The sequence below is a fragment of the Caretta caretta genome, chromosome 5, assembly GCF_965140235.1.
Source record: "Caretta caretta isolate rCarCar2 chromosome 5, rCarCar1.hap1, whole genome shotgun sequence".
Lineage (NCBI taxonomy): Eukaryota > Metazoa > Chordata > Testudines > Cheloniidae > Caretta > Caretta caretta.
Genome location: NC_134210.1, coordinates 102,534,190 through 102,553,416, shown reverse-complemented (window position 1 = coordinate 102,553,416; position 19,227 = coordinate 102,534,190). Strand labels below are relative to the sequence as shown.

The following is a 19,227-nucleotide window of genomic DNA, read 5'->3' as shown; positions in this document are numbered from 1 at the left end:
CAGTCTCTGCCAGGAATGCTGCTATAGTTGGCTCCTTTCCCTCCAGACACAGTGCCCGACATCTCTTAAAACCACATAAAGAAATCCTGCTGCTATGCTAGAACGTCAGTTGTCCAGTTAAATATTTTCACTGAAGGTGCCAAGTATCAGAGGGGTAACCGTGTTAGTCTGTATGCACAAAAACAACAAGGAGTCCAATGGCACCTTAGAGACTAACAGATTTATTTGGGCAGAGACTTTTGTGGGTAAAAAACCCGGGTTTTTTTACCCACAAAAGCTTATGCCCAAATAAATCTGTTAGTCTTTAAGGTGCCACACCAGGCTCCTTGTTGCTTCACTGAAGGTTTACCAAAGGACAGGCAAAACAGAAAAACTGTCAGGTCCTCAGGCCAAAACCAAAAATCTAGCCTGGAAGCACAGGGAAACCCTTCCTTCCAAATATCGATATGCCAATGATTGACTGGTCCTAGAGATTCCTCTTCTGCTGTGGTCTTAATGTGCTGCTTAAGGTATTTTTTTTTCTTCCACCCCATTAAAAGCTTCTTTTCTCATTTGTTTGTGTGTGGTTTTGTTAATAATCCCAACAACCTCTAGGATGCCAGGAAGTAAGCTGGGGTACTAAGAGGACAATCTAATCCAAGGTAAACCATTGCTGGCCAGGACACAGACCCCCCCCCGGAGTGTTAGTTGACTGACAAGGCACACTAGAGAAACTCTTCATAGAACACCATTTTAAATAAAGCCCCAAAATTAAAACTTTTCAGAGGCCCATCAGAAATCTGATATGATCCTATGTTTCAATTAATAAGAAATTCTAGGGTTTTGAATTGGGACTTAGAGAAAACTGAAGACGTGACTGTTCAACAAGAAAGTGGGATATTAATGGGAAAATATCCCACTTGAAACCCTTCACGGGCTTCCCCTGTTTTTTCTTATTAAGTTTTCTAATTTATAATATTTTAAAACAAAATAAAAGGGTATACCATCCATAAAAATCAGCTATTCATGGATTATATACTTTGGTATATTCTGACAGTAAATGAAACATCAATCAGAAGAGTGTTTCAGAGAAAGTACCCAAAATAGATATTTAAAGTATACATCAATAATCAGATAATATAAAAGAGGTAGGTAGGATCTTAAAACTGTCTGAGTTAAAGGGTAAACCCTTCATAAAAGCAGAGAATGCCTTATCCATGTAAAAAGAAAAGGAGTACTTGTGGCACCTTAAAGACTAACAAATTGATTTGAGCATAAGCTTTCGTGAGCTACGGCTCACTTCATCGGATGCATTCAGTGGAAAATACAGTGGGGAGATTTATATACATAGAGAACATGAAACAATGGGTGTTACCATACGCATTGTAACAAGAGAGTGATCACTTAAGGTGAGCTATTACCAGCAGGGGAGCAGGGGGGGGGGAGGGGGGGAGCTTTTGTAGTGATAATCAAGGTGGGCCATTGCCAGCGGTTGACAAGAACATCTGAGGAGGGGGGGGGGGAATAAACATGGGGAAATAGTTTTACTTTGTGTAATGACCCATCCACTCCCAGTCTCTATTCAAGCCTAAGTTAATTGTATCCAGTTTGCAAATTAATTCCAATTCAGCAGTCTCTCGTTGGAGTTTGTTTTTGAAGTTTTTTTGTTGCAACTTTTACGTCTGTAATTGAGTGACCAGAGAGATTGAAGTGTTCTCCAACTGGTTTTTGAATGCTATAATTCTTGACGTCTGATTTGTGTCCATTTATTCTTTTACGTAGAGACTGTCCAGTTTGACCAATGTACATGGCAGAGGGGCATTGCTGGCACATGAAGGAATACTTCCAACACACCTCTGAACAACATACTAACCCACAGAGACCTTCCTACCAAGACTACAAAAAGAAGGATTCTAGGTGGACTCCTCCTGAAGGTCGAATCGACAGACTGGACTTCTACATAGAGTGCTTCCGCTGACGTGCACGGGCTGAAATTGTGGAAAAGCAGCATCACTTGCCTCATAACCTCAGCTGTGTAGAACACAATGGCATCCACAGCCTCAGAAACAACTCTAACATCATAATCAAAAAGGCTGACAAAGGAGGTACTGTCATCATCATGAATAGGTCGGAATATGAACAAGAGGCTGCTAGGCAGCTCTCCAACACCACTTTCTACAAGCCATTACCCTCTAATCCCTCTGAGGGTTACCAAAAGAAACTACAGCATTTGCTCAAGAAACTCCCTGAAAAAGCACAAGAACAAATCCGCACAGACACACTCTTGGAACCCCGACCTGGGGTATTCTATCTGCTACCCAAGATCCATAAACCTGGAAATACTGGACGCCCCATCATCTCAGGCATTGGCACCCTGACAGCTGGATTGTCTGGCTATGTAGACTACCTCCTCAGGCTCCACGCTACCAGCACTCCCAGCTACCTTCGAGACACCACTGACTTCCTGAGGAAACTACAATCCATCGGTGATCTTCCTGAAAACACCATCCTGGCTACTATGGATGTAGAAGCCCTCTACACCAACATTCCACACAAAGATGGACTACAAGCCATCAGGAACAGTATCCCCGATAATGTCACGGCAAACCTGGTGCCTGAACTTTGTGACTTTGTCCTCACCCATAACTATTTCACATTTGGGGACAATGTATACCTTCAAATCAGCGGCACTGCTATGGGTACCCACATGGCCCCACAGTATGCCAACATTTTTATGGCTGACTTAGAACAACGCTTCCTCAGCTCTCGTCCCCTAATGCCCCTACTCTATTTGTGCTACATTGATGACATCTTCATCATCTGGACCCACGGAAAAGAAGCCCTTGAGGAATTCCACCATGATTTCAACAATTTCCATCCCACCATCAACCTCAGCCTGGAGCAGTCCACACAAGAGATCCACTTCCTGGACACTACGGTGCTAATAAGTGATGGTCACATAAAAACCACCCTATACCGGAAACCTACTGACCGCTATTCCTACCTACATGCCTCCAGCTTTCATCCAGACCCCACCACACAAGCCATTGTCTACAGCCAAGCTCTACGATACAACCGCATTTGCTCCAACCCCTCAGACACAGAAACACCTACAAGATCTCTATCAAGCATTCTTACAACTATAATACCCACCTGCTGAAGTGAAGAAACAGACTGACAGAGCCAGAAGAGTACCCAGAAGTCACCTACTTCAGGACAGGCTCAACAAAGAAAATAACAGAACGCCACTAGCCATCACCTTCAGCCCCCAACTAAAACCTCTCCAATGCATCATCAAGGATCTTCAGCCTATCCTGAAGGATGATCCATCACTCTCACAGATCTTGGGAGACAGGCCAGTCCTTGCTTACAGACAGCCCCCCAACCTGAAGCAAATACTCACCAACAACCACACAACAGGACCACTAACCCAGGAACCTATCCTTGCAACAAAGCCCGTTGCCAACTGTGTCAACATATCTATTCAGGGGACACCATCATAGGGCCTAATAACGTCAGCCACACTATCAGAGGCTCATTCACCTGCACATCTACCAATGTGATATATGCCATCGTGTGCCAGCAATGCCCCTCTGCCATGTACATTGGTCAAACTGGACAGTCTCTATGTAAAAGAATAAATGGACACAAATCAGACGTCAGAATTATAACATTCAAAAACCAGTTGGAGAACACTTCAATCTCTCTGGTCATTCAATTACAGACCTAAAAGTTGCAATTCTTCAACAAAAAAACTTCAAAAACAGACTCCAACGAGAGACTACTGAATTGGAATTAATTTGCAAACTGGATACAATTAACTTAGGCTTGAATAGAGACTGGGAGTGGATGGGTCATTACACAAAGTAAAACTATTTGCCCATATTCATCCCACCCCCCACTGTTCCTCAGACATTCTTATCAACCGCTGGAAATGGTCCACCTTGATTATCACTACAAAAGGTCCCCCCCGCTCTCCTTCTGGTAATAGCTCACCTTAAGTGATCACTCTCGTTACAGTGTGTATGGTAACAACCATTGTTTCATGTTCTCTATGTATATAAATCTCCCCACTGTATTTTCCACTTAATGCATCCGATGAAGTGAGCTGTAGCTCACGAAAGCTTATGCTCAAATCAATTTGTTAGTCTCTAAGGTGCCACAAGTACTCCTTTTCTTTTTGCTAATACAGACTGACATGGCTGCTACTCTGAAACTTATCCATGTATTGCACCACCTACTGGCATAGAAGAAAAGGAGTACTTGTGGCACCTTAGAGACTAACAAATTTCAGCATAAGCTTTCGTGAGCTACAGCTCACTTCTAAGGTGGCACAAGTACTCCTTTTCTTTTTGCGGATACAGACTAACACAGCTGCTAATCTGAATACTGGCACAGAGATACTAAGCACTTGGACAATGGTTTTAAAACACTTATTCAAAAACAGCATGACAAATGCCAGCATCAGGCATGAAGGTACTGAACAAGAAGTTATTTCTTCAGAAAACAGAACTCACATTACCAATTTGGAAGAGGTGGCAGGGGAAGAGGAGCTAGTTTCCTAGCTATGGGAACGCCCTATGCCAAAATATAAGACCACCCTGTTTTTCCACATCAAGTTTATATCACGTCTTATCTTCCAAGCCCAGTGCGGCTTTCCCAATGCCTATACCTCCACTCTTTCCCCTATAGGCCCTTTCTACTTCCCCTCTCCATTTATGTCTTTGTTCATGTTGTCCTCTATGCCATATAATGACACCTCCAGCTTCTTATGTGCCAAATGGCTCTCTTCTCTTTAAAATCCACTTCTGTTACTTGTTCTCCCAGATGATGTCTGCACCCTTTTCTGTGCTTAATGTAATTGTTTGTATATTTCTGAATTCGTTAACTCCTTGGGGCAGTGCCCTTGTCTTAAGTGTTTGGAAAATTCTATTTACATATATGGCACTATATTAATACATCAAATGAGGGGAGTAGTGACCTCAGAAAGTCACCATATTCCAGGCACAGCCAGACAACACAACACACATAAAATATGCTGTTGCCTAGTACTATGAATAAACTTCTAAAGTTCATATAAGGATTGAAAGGATTATTTTAACTGAAATTCACCTAGGTTGCCTTTATTGTTGAATGGCATCCTGCAATGACTAAGTAAGACTGATTTTGCTGGGAGTAAATTAACACAATATTGCTTTAATTCTATCACAAGCAAAGTTTTGATGGATGAACCTAGGCTTTTCTTGCTTCTACTGCTGACCCCACCCTTTTGTGGATAAGCTAAATTGAGCAAAGACATCCCAGATCACGGAATTGCTTAAGAAATCTCCTTCCAAAAACTATGGTAGGTGGGGAGGAAAGAGTTTGAGGGTTTTTTCCCCCTTTACAAAGACAATATTGGTAAGCAAATGCATAAGCTATATCTGTAACCCACATCATCTTCTTCAAGTATGCTGAACTTTTAGAAGTCAAGAAAGCTGAAATACTTCACCCAGGCTATACTCTACCATCAGGTTTAGCAGTTTCAAGACAATAGGACTTGTGCTTCTATGTTGTGTTTGGGGGTTTTTTGGTTTGTTTTTTGGGTTGTTTTGCTTTTGAAAATTCCACCAACAGGTGCCTAAATATGGGTTAAAATCTAATTTTAGGCTCCTAAATTTGTCTTGTGTGTACATAAAAGTTCACAACAACTTTATTAGTGTACTGAAAGTTTAAATAACTTTTCAGTATTAACGCTGAAGCATTTTGCTTTGAAGTGATAAAGATTTTATACCATGAAGAGAAAGTTTTTAACAGAGATACAATATTAGCCCTCGGTGCGCTAAACACTTATGCACAAGCTTACTTTTAAGCACGAGTGATCCCATTAAATCAGTGGGGTTAACATAAATAAAGTTACATACCCACTTAAATGGTTGCAGGATCAGGGCCTTAAATTTTCAATATTTTGGTTTTGTCTAAAACAGTTTTGTAAACGGCAAACAACAAACCCTCTATTAGTTGTGGCACAATAAACAGCATTTATAAGTTAGTTCATGATAAATTTTAATCTTAAATTGCAATAGCACAAGTTTTCAAGTTAATTTTACAAAGCTCAACCTAATTTGATTTTTTTTTAAGTCATGTGATTTAAGCACCGATTTTCACCATGATTTAAATCACTCTACCCTGAGCTAGCAGCTGAAAGAGTCATGCAATATCCATTTAAAATTTTGTCCGAGTTGGAGAGAAAGAATAAGGTCAACGTAAAACTAAGCAAATGTTTTAACCGCTTATTAAAAATAATAAAGTTAAACTCAGTGGACCATTTCATTCTCAAAGAGGAAACAGTAAGAGAGGAATTAATTTAACCACCTAATTGCAACATTCTGCAGTTATTTTGAGGGCTTTCAAGCAATTTAAAAAAATTAATTGCGATTAATCGCACTGTTAAACAATAATAAAATACGATTTATTTAAATATGTTTGGGTGTTTTCAAATATATTGATTTCAATTACAACACAGAATACAAAGTGTACAGTGCTCACTTTATATTTATTTTTATTACAAGTATTTGCACTGTAAAAACAAAAGAAATAGTATTTTTCAATTCCCCTATTGCAAGTACTGTAGTGCAATATCTTTATCATGAAAATTGAACTGACAAATGTAGAATTAGGTACATAAAAAACTGCATTCAAAAATAAAACAATGTAAAATTTTAAAGCCTGCAAGTCCACTCAGTCTACTTCTTGTTGAGTCAATCGTACAGACAAACAAGTTTGTTTACATTTTCAGGAGATAAAGCTGCTCACTTCTTGTTTCCAATGTCACCTGAAAGTGAGAACAGGTGTTCTTGTGGCACTGTTGTAGCCGTCACTGCAAGATATTTACGTACTAGATGCGCTAAAGGTTCATATGTCCCTTCAACCACCATTCCAGGGGACATACATCCATGCTGATGATGGGTTCTGCTCGATAACGATGCAAAGCAGCGCGGACCGACACATGTTCATTTTCATTATCTGAGTCAGATGCCTCCAGAAGAAGGTTGATTTTCTTTTTGGTGGTTCAGGTTCTGTAGTTTCTGCATTAGAGTGTTGCTCTTTTAAGACTTCTGAAAGCATGCTCCACATCTCGTACCTCTCAGATTTTGGAAGGCATTTCAGATTCTTAAACCTTGGGTCGACTGCTGTTGCTATCTTTAGAAATCTCACATTGGTACCTTCTTTGCGTTTTGTCAAATCTGCAGTGAAAGTGTTCTTAAAATGAACAACACGTGCGGAGTCATCATCTGAGAATGCCATAAGATGAAATATATGGCAGAACGCGGGTAAAACAGAGCAGGGGACATACAATTCTCCCCCAAGGAGTTCAGTCACAAATTTAATTAATGCATTATTTTTTTTAACGAGCGTCATCAGCATGGAAGCACATCCTCTGGAATGGTGACTGAAGCATGAAGAGGCATACGAATGTTTAGCATATCTGGCACGTAAATACCTTACAGTGCTGGCTACAAAAGTGCCATGCAAATGCCTGTTCTCACTTTCAGGTGATACTGTAAATAAGAGGACAGTATTATCTCCTGTAAATGTAAACAAACTTGTTTGTCTTAGCGATTGGCTGAACAAGAAGTAGGACTTAGTGGACTTGTAGGCTCTGAAGCTTTACATTGTTTTGTTTTTGAGTGCAGTTATTAACAAAAAAAAAATGTACATTTGTAAGCTGCACTTTCATGACAAAGATTGCACTACAGTACAGGTATGAGGTGAATTGAAAAATATAGTTCTTTTGTTTATCATTTTTACAGTGCAAATATTTGTAATAAAAATATACACTTTGATTTCAATTACAACACAGAATACAATATATATGAAAATGTAGAAAAACGTCAAAAAAATTTAATAAACTTCAATTGGTGTTTAACAGTGTGATTAAAACTGCAATTAATTGCGATTAATTTTTTTGAATTAATTGCATGAGTTAATTGACAGCCCTAGCTATTTTCTGTTAGTCAGATAGTGAGTTCCACATTGCCAGGCCCTTTCTACTGCTGTGTTTCTCAATAAGGAACACTGAGAGAGGCACAGTAGATCTTATTCCTTTAATGATAGAAGTATCCAAAAGATCCTACCACTTTACAGTTAATCCAGTCAGGTGCTGGGTGAAGAACAGACAGAGCAATCCAAGATGCCACAGGCTCAATGGCCTATGAGGAGTTTAAACGGGGTTGCTTCTCAGAGGAACAGAGAGCACAGTGCGATGAAAAAGTCCAGTAGGAGCACCAACGTCCTTGCACTAAGCAGCCAAAAAGGAGCACCAACGCTTTGAGCTCCATCTTGTGATGTCTCATTATGTTTAATCCAGAGGTAACTAAAATGAATGTCCAACACACTAGTCTTCCATTTCTCCACCATTTCTAAGATGTTAGAAGTCTCTCAATTTTAATTACAACATAAAATTATAAAACTAATTTTGCTGATCTTTGGAACAACTCGAGGAGAATTTTAATTCTTTATAAACAAAACCACATTTCCAGGGTACAATAGACAGAACATTCTATTCATTTTCAGTACTTCAAGGTGAGTTAGAGGTTACATTTTTAAGAGCTCTCCCAGTTTTTACTTGCCACCAGATGGATACAATTGGCAAAACCATCTTGAGGAGTCCAGTTTTTAAACGGTGTTTATACATGTTTGCCAGTTGTGTCTCTTTTATTGTTATATACTAGGACAAACAAATCTTGTTTATATTTAAATTACCCAGTAAGGCCTTGATTCTGCAAAGTCTCAAGAATGTACATACTTTTACAAATGTTTGTATTTTTCAGGTTTCACTGAAGTCCATAGGGTTCTGCTTGTGCGCAGAGTCCCACCCACGTTTCCCGGTCAGGAGCCCATGTGTTCTGCTTGGAAAACAAAGGTATAAAGGGTGTCTACTGCCTATTTTGGTCTGCTTTCAAGACTCATCCCATTAAAAAAAGAAAGCCATAGAAGTTGGTACTAATGGTGAAGTAAAATATTGAACGTTTCTCTTTTTGCTACAGACTGAGGCCTTGTATTCACTGCTGAAAGAGTGAAGTTTTTTACCTCCAAGTAACTAATATGCATGAGCTACTCTGAGATAAAAACACAGAAGACCAGGCACTTCAGTTTTCCATGAGATAAACTCAGAAAGGCCAAGCCTGGAGGCTTCTAGTGCTGTTTATCTTGGGGTAGCTCATGCGTGGCAGTTACCTCGAATAGAAAAACAAAAACAACACAAAAAACTACATCTCTCTTTTGGCAAGGCCTGAATGAGTATTTGTGGCCAAAACACATGACAAGCTGCTTAGAAGGTTATATGTAATCTTTGTTAAAAATTCAAATCCAGCCCAGGAAACCCATTACTATTCAATCACTGTTCAGAACCCTAAGAATCGGTAGTGACAGTTCTGATCCTATTACATTATAAAACCCACCACCATAATTATCAGTACTGTTTGCAATCTCAGAGAAGCAAAAGATCCAATGATACAGAGAAAGAGGAAGCCCTCCTGTATTGATCAAGGTCCATTTGCAGACAGAGTGAGGCAGCTTGCACTGCCATTGCTTGTGCTGTCATTATTCTGCAGACACATCTTAATTTCCAATGCCATAAACCCAGCACTTTTCACAAGCACGAAGATGAACTAATTAAAATATTTTTTAGAAGAGTTTTGCACATATATTCTGGAAATCTAGTTTTCAAGTGTTTGTTTTTTCTGACTCAGATCCCAAAATACTATTCCATCTTTGTGCTTTTTAAGGTTTTAACGCAGATTTTCTCTTTATGCAAGTCTGGGAAAGGTTTAACAATAATTACCACTGTTTCAGTAACTGTTTTGAATTTCAGTGTAAGCAATACCATCTCAGTAACTTAACCTAAGGCTTAGATAACTGAGGGTTTCAAAATTTTGCCTGAGAAGAACTGACAGTGAAAATCTTGTCATTGAAACATAGAACTTGTAGTTTCAGTTCACGTTGGCTGGCTTTTGGAAATTCATCTTAAAAACCTTGTTCTAAACAGTATGCAGCTCATTTTGGCTAAGGGTCCTCAATGTTGCTGCTCACAATGCTGTTGTTAAAAATACCAGCGGATGTTTGTTATTGCGCATTCCTTACCCGAGCACCTCCCTGTGGTGTTGTGCAGTGTAGCAGCCACTCAGCATCAGTTTCCCAGTTGCTCTTCCACTGCTCTGCCCAATTTCCAGTGCCCTCTGGCTTTGCACAGATTTAGCCCTCCAGCTAGGCCTCTTACAGTTCTACCCTTTCTGGGGCACTCAAAGTCAGAAACAAGTATACAATAACACAAATTTAAACACTCCCCTTGCTCTGGAAGATCTGCTGGGCACTAGTTTTTAAGTTCCTAGACCTAGCCAGCCTTCTCTCCCAGTAAACCTTCCACATCTGCTCTCCACCTGCTCCCCTCCAGCTGGAGGGTCGCCTATTTTTAAGCCCTTCCCTGGAAGCCTGCTTCCTAATCCAGGGTGTCTTAATTTTGATTAATTGGGCCTTCAGTAGCCCATTAACCCCTTCCTCCCTTGCATGGAGGCTTGTGTGCCCCATTACACATTTATGTCACATTATTAGCCTAATGTTTCCTAGAGGAGAATGTATTCAAGGCACCAGTCGAAACTATAGTCATATTTGTTCAGATATTCTTTAAAAATCTTTGGAGAAACAGACCAAAAATAAAATGGAAACAAAATCCCATTAACAAACCATAAAATGTTTTACTGCTTTTTGTTTCTCCTGAATGGTCACTCAGAACTTCTCTTTCAAGACTTCCCTCCACAAAACCAATTCCTGGGACTCTTGATCTGTTTCCTGAGAGCACAACTTAAATACAAAGCAGTATTTCAAGGCTTGTTTGTTAAGTCCCAACATTTTTGCTTTTGGTACTGCTTCAAAATACTTACTACAGAAGGTATCCAGCAGACAGTTTATTTGCTTAAAAGCCACTACTGGGTGGATAAACTTCTCTGGCTCTCATTCATGCTTCAAACTCACTATTTTCTAATGAAGGAAAGCTCGCTTCATCTAAAGTGTATCATTAGTTTTAATTTCATTGTAACTTAGAAGTAACAGCCAGGACACCTAATTTTCTTTGATTTTCTTGAATTTCTTTCAACTGCAGCTAGACTTCAGTACAAGTAATATAAACAACTATTCAGGCTTTATGCAAACTTGCAAGCCATGGGCTAGCTTAATTTCCTTCCTCAATCTGCTATCGGTAGAACCGTAATGGGAGAAGACCTGAAGTACTCTCCACCAGATCATTCAACATATCATTCAATATTCCCTTCTGCCAGTGGGAAGTAACTCACACCCAATTTCTGCTGCTCTGACAGATTGTAGTCCCACAGGCAAAAGGCTCAGATTCCTATATAGCAAGGCAGGTTTGGTGCTTGTGATTTAGTGACCTTTATCATGGAGTAACTGGTATCCATGGATTCAGGACGCTGGGTCAGAGGGATACATTTTTGAAACACAATTTTTTTGTAAAAAGGTTAAATTCAATCGGATATGCAATAAAGTACTTCACAGCACTCCATTTAGTTTGGAATGCATTTTTCTTCCAGTGCCCTGGGCAAATAATCACTTATGTGACTATTAAGTAGATATTCAGCAATTCACTGAACTTTGTGATACAAAAGAAAGTTATGCTCTAGAACTAGAAAGGAGAGAGGAACAAGGAAGAATGGAAATCAGAAAAAGATTCATGCATAGAGTGTGAGAGGATTCTGCATATAACAGCTTTTACCCAATTTTACAGATATCTATCTTTTATCTCCTATATCACAACCACCAACAAAGCTTGGGTAAAACATTAGGATTAGATAAATATTCAGATTAGATAAATATAAGAGCCATTAGAAGAAAGGCTAAATTGGAATGAATAATGAATATAAGGCAGATACCCCACTGAGCAAATCTGTATTACCTAATCAAAACCACTATAAATCAAATTAAGAGCCCTGGCTACAAAATGGCTGCTGGCCGCTGGCTACAAAATTATACCTTAAAAATACCTTATTCTGACTAAATGTAAAAGTAACCTATACAAAGATCCCACATAAAAATAAGCCCTTGCACAGCCTGATTTAAAGCAAGGGTGATCTTGGGGAGCCACACCCATTGGTGAGGCAGATAAACTGGAGGGAACTATGGGGTATTCTTCAGCTGCCAGTGATTGACATGTCTAGTTCTGCCCCCATACTGCAAGCAGACTGAAGTATTTATTGTAACAGATCTGTGAGAGGGAAGAATGCCATGAATTAAAGACAAAATGTTTTTCTTAATTTAGAATTTACTGGATCGTGAGCATTTTTGGAAAGCCTTAGTGCTACTTTAAAGCAACTTATTGTCCACATGTTCTCATTAGCAAGAAACGGTTGATCCAAAATTTTTGTCCAGTGTGCATGTGATCATGTTACAATGGCAATGCCTTGGGGGTAAAGCTAATTATAAACTCTGGTAGTTGTATATATTTAAAGATTGTCATCTCATCATCTATAATCCCCTAGGTACTCCAATGCACAGATGTAGGAAAACTTTATTGCTCAAGTAAGAGGCAAAATTGAGTGGAGAACACAACGCACCTCTCTCCCTGCCATCCCCCACATGACAAATAGTAACTAGTCAAATCAAAACTTGTAGTAATGAAACACTTGAGAAATAAAATGTATCAAATGTCAGATGATTCAGTTTCCCAATATCCACCTGATGGCAAAGTCTTCTTACCGTGCAGCAGGTGCACAGGTGTTTTGCTATGCCATAAGTCTGTCAGAATAGTCATGAAATCATTACCAGAGTCTACATGTCAGCCTTGCCTTCTAATACTTGCAGTAACTCACTTCCCCAGGTGTGCCCTGTTGTAACCTAACTTTTCAGGTTGCAACATGCACTCCTGAGATGAAATGAAATCTGGGTGAATCTAGGGGAATCTAAAGGGAGGCTAAGATGACATTATGTTCATCTTCCTCTAATCCTCTCAATGTGCAATTGCCATTAGATTTCCTTAACTGCCTAGATTTACACTCATTTAGCAACATCTCCTGTAACTTGCATCCTCTTTGCACACCACTTCTGAATTTGGCTCTGCTCTTTAGCCTCATGTCTCACAATGAAGTCTAGGGGCTTGTCTACATGAACAAACGGTTTACTGCAAAGTTGGATGTGAATCTACCCCACGCTAGCCTGCCATGGACTGACTGTCCGTGTGGACCCTGCTAACACACATTAATAGTTTGTGGAAGTGCTTTGATCTAGTCCTCTCAAGTGCATCAGCAGGGGCCACATGGACAGTAAGTCTACAGCAGGCTAGCTGTGGGGTAGATTCACACCCTAGATTGCTGTGAACTAAGTGTTCATGTAGACAAGCTCTAGCTAAAACCAACATGCTTGGATGGAGGCCATGTAGGTCAGCTGGGTCTGTCCACGTACCTACCTAGTGATTGTACACCACAATCTCTCTTTCCTCTACACACTCACGCTAATTGGTTAGCTTCTGAATATATGTTCATGCTGGCAGTGTCCACTGCTGCTCTTGTCCATCATAGGTGTGCAATTTTGATACTTTAATAGATCACCACCTACTTATTCAAGTACAGTAGGTATGTATATGCAGATTGCTGAGTAAAATATACATTTTAGCAATTCTTTCTGGAAATTCTAGTTGAGAAAAGAATGCTAAAAGTCTCTTACATAGTTTTGGAAACACTTTCTGAAGATTAAACGTCAACTTCCTACCACCCTCAGACAAATAATAACCTACTGAAAGGCTATATGCACTGAAGATTATTAGTGTGTGCACAGGATGATAGGGAAATCTCAAAAGAATCAGAAGTTTGGTGTGAATAACCAGCTAAGTTTGGCTTCTTGAGTCAAGGCTCTCTTGCCTGGACATCTTTCCATGAACAGTCTCTTTCGGAAGTTTTCTGATCTCACTGGAACCAGGAAATGCACAGACACATGGAAATGAAAGCGTGAGAGAGAAGACTTTTCCAAAGTTTTCTAGATTTCTAATTAAGCTCAGTGTGTTTTTGTGTCTTGTTTTATCCCACAGTAATCAATGGTTTGATAGACAACATGAAAAAGCATCTGCATCACTGAAAAATTACAACAGTATGTGAGTAAAAAATAGCTAGATCTATGGCAATAGAATATTTGCAACACAGAGAGGAATAATGATTCCAAGTCTAGCAAAAGTGCCTGGCTCCAGCAACTTAACTTATATTTTTAATTCTACATTCCTCTAACTCCAACTTTGTAATCATCACTGACAAACCCCCACCTCCCCCAAAAAACCAAAACTCCCACAAATACCAGCTGTCAGAAAGGAAAAACATGGCACATACCCTGAGCCACTGTTTCTCTGTGAGAGCATCACTGTAGTCCACATCTCTGCGCTGACGGGACCCCCTCCCAAATATTTTTTCTTCCTCTTCCTCACAGGTGAGCCTTTCCACTTCAGCATCGTCTTTAATAATCCAGGATGGCAGATCATCCTCCTCCATCAAGCGAGGCTTGCGCTTGGGGTTTCGGGCATCCTCTCTGCGACGATCCATGTCCATACGCTGCAAGGGCAGTCAGTACAGTTGTTAAGACCAGTGTGGGAAAGCTGGGTATTTAATACTGTATTAAGTTTTACATAATGTTCTTTTTAAATCAGTCTGACTACATTTCGTCCCCAGTTCTCCATACTTCTATGGAGTATTTAAAACGAGGAATATCCCATACATGATAATTAGTCATGAATCTTTAATTCAGGTTTGTTATTACACAGTGGCTTCTATTTCTGAGGTACTGAGAACCTACAGTTCCCACTGAACTAAATGGGAGGAGCAGATACTTAGCACCCCTGAAAATCAGGTCATAACGGTAGTGGGATAGTTACAGTTTAAAATGCTGTCTCTACTTTTGCACATATTTTTTAGTCTATTATCGCTGATATAAGTGATTTACAAAAACTAAAATTATTTGATAACAACTCTTTGAGGTTTTATTCCCATTTTACTGAAGGGGAACCTATGCCCAAAGCCGCAGAGGGAATTCTCTAAGATGGAATAAAGAAGTTCCTAAACCTCAATCCTATTCAGAGGACACCTTGTCTCTTTGTTATCAAAGCCTGAATGCTATCCACTTGGAATGTTGATAGCTGTTTACTGGAACACCACATACACATTTTAACCCCCACCCCACAGATTATGCTACTTAAAAAGCTAAGAATCCTAGAAGTATCAGATTGTGTTACAGCACTAATGTTTTTATGACTCAAAGAGATGTCTGGATTATTTTCATACTTGACAAGTGATTATTCCATAAAATGGAGTACACTGCTGAGATTTTTCAAAGCTGTTTATGGGATTTGGATTCCCAATTCCCATTAACTAAGTAGATGACCATTAGGTGGTTGCAAAATTTGTGGACTTCATATTTTGAAAAAAACAATAAGAAAAGTTAAAAACGCCAAGATACTGTAACACTGAAAGCTGCTACAGCTGTGGTCACTGACTTGTTACAAACCTTTTTACTCACAAACAATCCATTCTTAATTCTGTTGTGGCTACACACTGTACTATATCTAGTGCAAATTGAAGAGCATCATCCTTTCACAGCTCTAGGATAATCAAAGCACAAGTGATCAAGTTGCTGTCTTGAACCTCCTTACATTGCATGCATTTTAAATATAATTCTATATTACACCGACTTTTCTATTCCCCTTTTAAAATATGACAATTTCTGTATTAACTAACTGGCAACTGGGTTTGAACTGTTGGCAGGTCTGGCAAAGAATGTACAGGTATAATCGGAGAAAAGGCCTCAACAGGCCTGTTTTGATTACTTAGTAGCAAGGATTAGTAAAGTACACCATTTCCATAAGTTGCATAGATCAGCATCCTTTAAATAATTAACTTTTTACCCTTGTAGAAGTGTTTGATTTGCTATTTGCAAGACATGGATTGAAAGGCTAAGTCAAAATGCATATTAATAATGCTTCTTTCCTGAGGGAAAATGAGAGAGGAAAAAAGTTAAGCCACTCTCCTTGAGCCTGACTACAAAAGATTACAAGTTTGGATTCTGTTTCCCCAAAAGTTACTCATAAAAACCCTTGTATTACTGGGATACCTGTGATCAAATCTTCCTATATGTCAGTGACAGACAGATAAAACAATGAATGATTTTACCTTGTTTCACTGTAACTCTGGTACTATACAGAGGTTATACACATGCACCCACAGCAACGTCGATTATGCCTGAAACTAATCTAGTGACTTAAGGCCCCTATGCTGCAAACACGTCCATGTAAGTAAAGTTGAGCATGTACTTGTTTGCCTGATCAGGGTCTAAAACTATCAGCTTCAAAAATATCCTGTATTGCTGACATATGAAACAGGCAGCCTATACCTTCTCTATTATAACTGTGTTGGTCCTAAAAAGGAGCAACAAGGGGGATGGCTCTCATCTGGAGCTTACAACTACTTATTTTTAGCATAAGGATAATAATATACTGCCATTTTGGTTTTGAGGAGGAGAATTAATTAAAATAGCACAAATAAAGTATCAACTCAAACTTTTTTGGGTGCTAGGATCCTATTTCAAAGGATGATTTTAGATTAGGAGTCCTTACTTTAGTTAAAAAATAGTACTAGACACTGCTTTATTTATATTATACTTTAACAAGAAACAAGTTTATATTTTCCCTTATTTTGTTTATCAAGTAAGGCAGGAAAAGTTAAAGATTTGTTGCAACACATTAATAAACATTTTAATGACATAGCTAATTTTCACTGTTGTGGTGCAACCAGAAAATAAGGTTGCTAACACTTGCAGCAAGTCACAAGAAAAGTCAATAATAGCTGAGGGTTAGGGGTTGCCCACAATATTCACAATTGTTAACTATCACTACGCATCCAGTGATATCATTTGATAGGGCCAGAGTTATTCCAATTTAGGTAGAAAACGTCCATTCCCTCTGTGTTGTTTCTCCTCCCTAAATTCAGGGCAGGTTTGGATCTGATTTAGGAGCAGTTGTAGTGAATGGGTGGGTGGGAGGGAATGAAAGAGTTATTTTGAAAGTTAAATAACTGGAAAGAACTGTAGGGAATGCAGAGATCCAGTCATTTAGTTTCACAGACACCTGTCTTAAAGGCTGGTCAGACCTTCAATGAGTACTGCATGTGTGTATCCATTTATTTATTGAAATGGTACACACGCAAAAGCAACAAGACTTTGGGATTATTATTATTATTTTAAATAAAAAGATTTCCGGCTGACACCTTGCTGGCCATAAACTCCAGTTTAAGAACCACTGCCCTAGGCAATTTCTTTAATATCTAATGCCATGTCTGAAAAGAAATCTGACAAAATGCTGGGATTTCTTTTTATTTGTCCATACGTACAAGTCCTTTAAATACCTTTGTGTGACAGAATTACAAGTAAGCACCCAAAAGCAAGAAAGAATTTCAATTTATTACTACCTTTCAACAAGAAGCAAGCATTTGCCTCGAAACCTGCCTATAAATCTTTATGCTGAACACTGAAGGAGGATTAAATGCAATACTTCTTGGCCTAGAAATGGGAAGTGCTTCCTGCTGCTGACTAGGAGATCCAGGTGGAGTGGAGAGGCTTATACTAAATCTGAAAGACCCAACAGGTGAGTCTGTTTGGAATTCATGTCCTGAGCCTCTGGGCAGGCAGTGTCACCTGTATGCGGAATAAGGAGTTGAAAAGATTCTAAAAGGATGGAATTGTGGGATAAAAAGAGGGAGAGGCACTCCATTGATTATCACAGCATACAGAAATGTTTGTAAGACTTGCTACAGTGATAGTATACTACGGAGAAGTATTTATGAATAAGGTAAGGTAAGCTAAGAATATCTCAGACACAAATATCTTGTTTTCTGGTGCTAATGACTTGGCTGTAAATGCCACGTTTAAGAGACTATGATCTATTCTTACTTAATACCAGTACAAAGAGTATTTTCAACATAAAGGCCTGATACTGGGATGCAATGTGGCTGGCACAGATGTGCTGTAGCGTAACTGATTATGAGAGAATCACACCAATGCAGGGGGCTCATTTGGTTTGCTAAGTAGCTTCTACATCCCTGTGCTCCACTGCCAGCACAGGAGGCATGGCCAGGAAAGTAATGTGGCTGCAGCTTCTTTACATCTCACTGATCACTAGCTGTCATATCAGCCCCTTCAGGTTTCTCTGAGTTATGCCGGAGGGCTGGCCTGGCACACAATTGGCGCTAATCAGGGAAGCAAAAGCCACTTTTGCACATCCTTTCCTGGGTGGTTTTGCATGCTCTCCAGCTGCATATGAGGATCTAGACCAAGGAACAGTTATAATCTGAAAATCGAGTGTACAAATGATGCCTTCTTGCTAAATCAATCAGCTCCCATCTCTATTCAGTCTGCTCACATTCATGACAAATACATTACTGCCTTTCACTCCTCTTAGCTCAGCTAAGACAGACAGTTAAATTCTATTCCTTCTTATGTATCAATATAATAGTTTGTTAAATTCTACTTACACCTGTGCAACCCCACTGAAGGGAACGGGATTGTACAGGTATCAGTGAAAGCAGAATCTTTATTACTGGTGACGATGCATGAGAAGGAAACCTTCTTCTTCCCAACTTGACTGAGAACTCAAGGCTGACTGTACAGGGCTGGCAGACAGAAAACAAACAACTTTTTCCTTGTTAACAGAGTACACCTGATATTAAAATTACTGAGAAACATGGAACCCTCATCCCCAATGCTAATATGACCATAACTTTTCAGACTAAAACTGCATTTCAATGTGTCTACCTATAATAGGTTACTTTATTAACAATTAAAAGCATTTCCTATCCACTAATGCTTGCCTTAACACCTTGGGTTTTGAAGGATGTGTTAACTTCATTTCCAGACTTTTAACGCTTAGTGTCAGCTCCTTACTTTCCTTCACAGCGGATAAAAATTGATGAATTTTTGAAAAAGAGAATCTGATTTTTATTACTGAAATCACTTTTTTGGTTTTGTTATTTACATTATAATAAAATTAAATAATAAGTTTTTTTCTTTTTAAAAATGAACTTTAACTGAAATCGGAATTTAATACAAAATATGGTGGTCTAAACTTATTATAACCTCTTAAAATATTAAAATAATAAAAAATGCTGAATTCATAAGCCTCTATAAAAAACTTTGAATAGAAGGCTCCTTTTCTACATAAAGAAAGAATATGGG

General features: G+C 39.1%; 1 protein-coding gene across 3 annotated transcripts in view; it reads right to left on the bottom strand.

Annotated features, from left to right (window-relative positions):
* Positions 1 to 19,227, bottom strand: part of SMARCA2 (SWI/SNF related BAF chromatin remodeling complex subunit ATPase 2) — a 187,193-nt gene that overhangs the window by 37,740 nt on the left and 130,226 nt on the right. For all 3 annotated transcript variants that reach the window (XM_048849469.2, XM_048849471.2, XM_048849470.2), the window contains exon 28: positions 14,343 to 14,561. In XM_048849469.2, coding sequence (XP_048705426.1) covers positions 14,343 to 14,561 — 219 coding nt within the window. The remainder of the gene's footprint in view (positions 1 to 14,342; positions 14,562 to 19,227) is intronic.